This window comes from Priapulus caudatus, unplaced genomic scaffold, assembly GCF_000485595.1.
Source record: "Priapulus caudatus unplaced genomic scaffold, Priapulus_caudatus-5.0.1 Scaffold184, whole genome shotgun sequence".
Lineage (NCBI taxonomy): Eukaryota > Metazoa > Priapulida > Priapulimorpha > Priapulimorphida > Priapulidae > Priapulus > Priapulus caudatus.
Window position 1 is genome coordinate 236,818 of NW_014577245.1, and position 1,576 is coordinate 238,393.

Below are 1,576 nucleotides of genomic sequence, written 5' to 3' on the forward strand. Positions count from 1 at the left end.
GACGGTTTCATCTTTTTGGAGGGTGTCAGTGGCCAGCACTGTCTTCATCTGCTCGAGCCACCTGTGAATCAAACAGTGCAGAGTGATGCCGTATTAATTCATTAGGGTAGTAGTAGTTTCATTAGCGTGATAGTAGTCATTGTGGTTAACTGGCACAAGCATTGCTATATATACGCTGGTAAAATTAAACATACCTGTACTCTTTCTGCAATCTGGCTTCAGGAATCAGCAGACAGTCTGCTTTGTTGGGTCCCTCCACCTTTGGTACAGGAGGATCCTGTCTGAGCATAGAAACAGGGGGCACATTGGTGTACGTGTCTGGCAGTTGAGCTGGCTTTCTTTTGGGACTTCTCTGAGTGTTGTCTGGATTGGTAGCAACATTCCGCTGAACACCAGTGAAAGCGTCGTCGGGATGTTGGAAGAGGGAGATGCCAGTTCCATGGAACGAGTCGTATGCACTAGTAGAACTGGGATTGTGGTCAATATTGTCCACTGCGGCAGTTGTAAACAGGCCACCCTTGAGTTGAGGAGGACAGACAGCTTTTTCCACTTCATAATATTGACAGATCTTGTTTCCAAGTTCTGTGGAGATGTCCAGCACCCGATCATACGAAATGCACAGACCCAGGTCAAAGAGGGTGTCCACAAGGGCGCGTTTGCGGGTCTTCGTGTGGATCATGATGCCCAGGTATATGGGCAATGGTGTCTCCCGGTCTTGGCTGTGCCAAGTGGTGGGTCTATTTGTGGTGGCGATCTCCCTCTGGCATACCAAACTGTTGTACATTAGTAGCTGTGAGAGGGTGAGGGCTGGTTGAGGCGTAAACACAGAGCTGGACTGGGTTGTGATGTTTGGGCCATACAACACCATGGAAACTAGTGCCAAGAGTGAAACCGGCACTAACTCTTCCTGGCAATGGGCATCAAATGAGCCACGGAAGTCTTGCTTCATCTTGAACATGTCTCTCCTAACTATGTTAGCAGCACTGGCCAGAAGAACTGCCTCATTGTCAGCATCGCGCCCACATGCTTTCCCCAATGCAGCACCAATATCTCCATTGCATACGAGAATCACATCACGACCTTGCTTGTGAGCGTCCATGTCTGGGAAGTAACTCAGTATCCTGTTCTTGAGTTGGGTGGAATGTACACGCCCTGTCACATGCGTGCCCAGTTGAGCCAGCCTGGTACTATACAGATTCACCAGGTCTGTTAGCTTGAATACTGGTGCAACAAGATTGTCCATGCGCACTTCCTCTATATAGGTGACAAGTCCAGCGAATGCAATGCCATGGTTAACATCGTCTACATTCGATTCTTGTGATTTCGTTTCCCTTGTTTTATTATACAGAGAGGCAAGACACTGAGCGTGGTACTTAGCCTCCTGGGCAATGAGGTCTCCAGCACTGAGTTTGGCTAGGAGTGGTTTGTCCTGTAATTTTAGGGCACACTGCCTCACACGAATGTCAAGTTCGAATGTTGATGCATTTCGCAAAGCATCTTCTGCTGCAGGTTTGCCACAGAAGAAGCATATATCTGTTGAACAATGTTCATGTTCATTGCTCTGGCGGGTGAACTT

General features: G+C 48.2%; 2 protein-coding genes across 3 annotated transcripts in view; one reads left to right on the top strand and one right to left on the bottom strand.

The window, feature by feature from the left end:
• Positions 1-1,576, top strand: part of LOC106806899 (myotubularin-related protein 9-like) — a 32,425-nt gene that overhangs the window by 14,044 nt on the left and 16,805 nt on the right. The gene's annotated exons all lie outside the window — the stretch shown is intronic.
• The window catches only part of LOC106806883, a gene marked incomplete in the record, with an annotated part of 4,064 nt that overhangs the window by 1,783 nt on the left and 705 nt on the right, over positions 1-1,576 (bottom strand). The window contains 2 exon segments of the mRNA XM_014809021.1: positions 4-61; positions 195-1,576. Of these exon segments, the coding sequence (XP_014664507.1) occupies positions 4-61; positions 195-1,576 (1,440 nt within the window).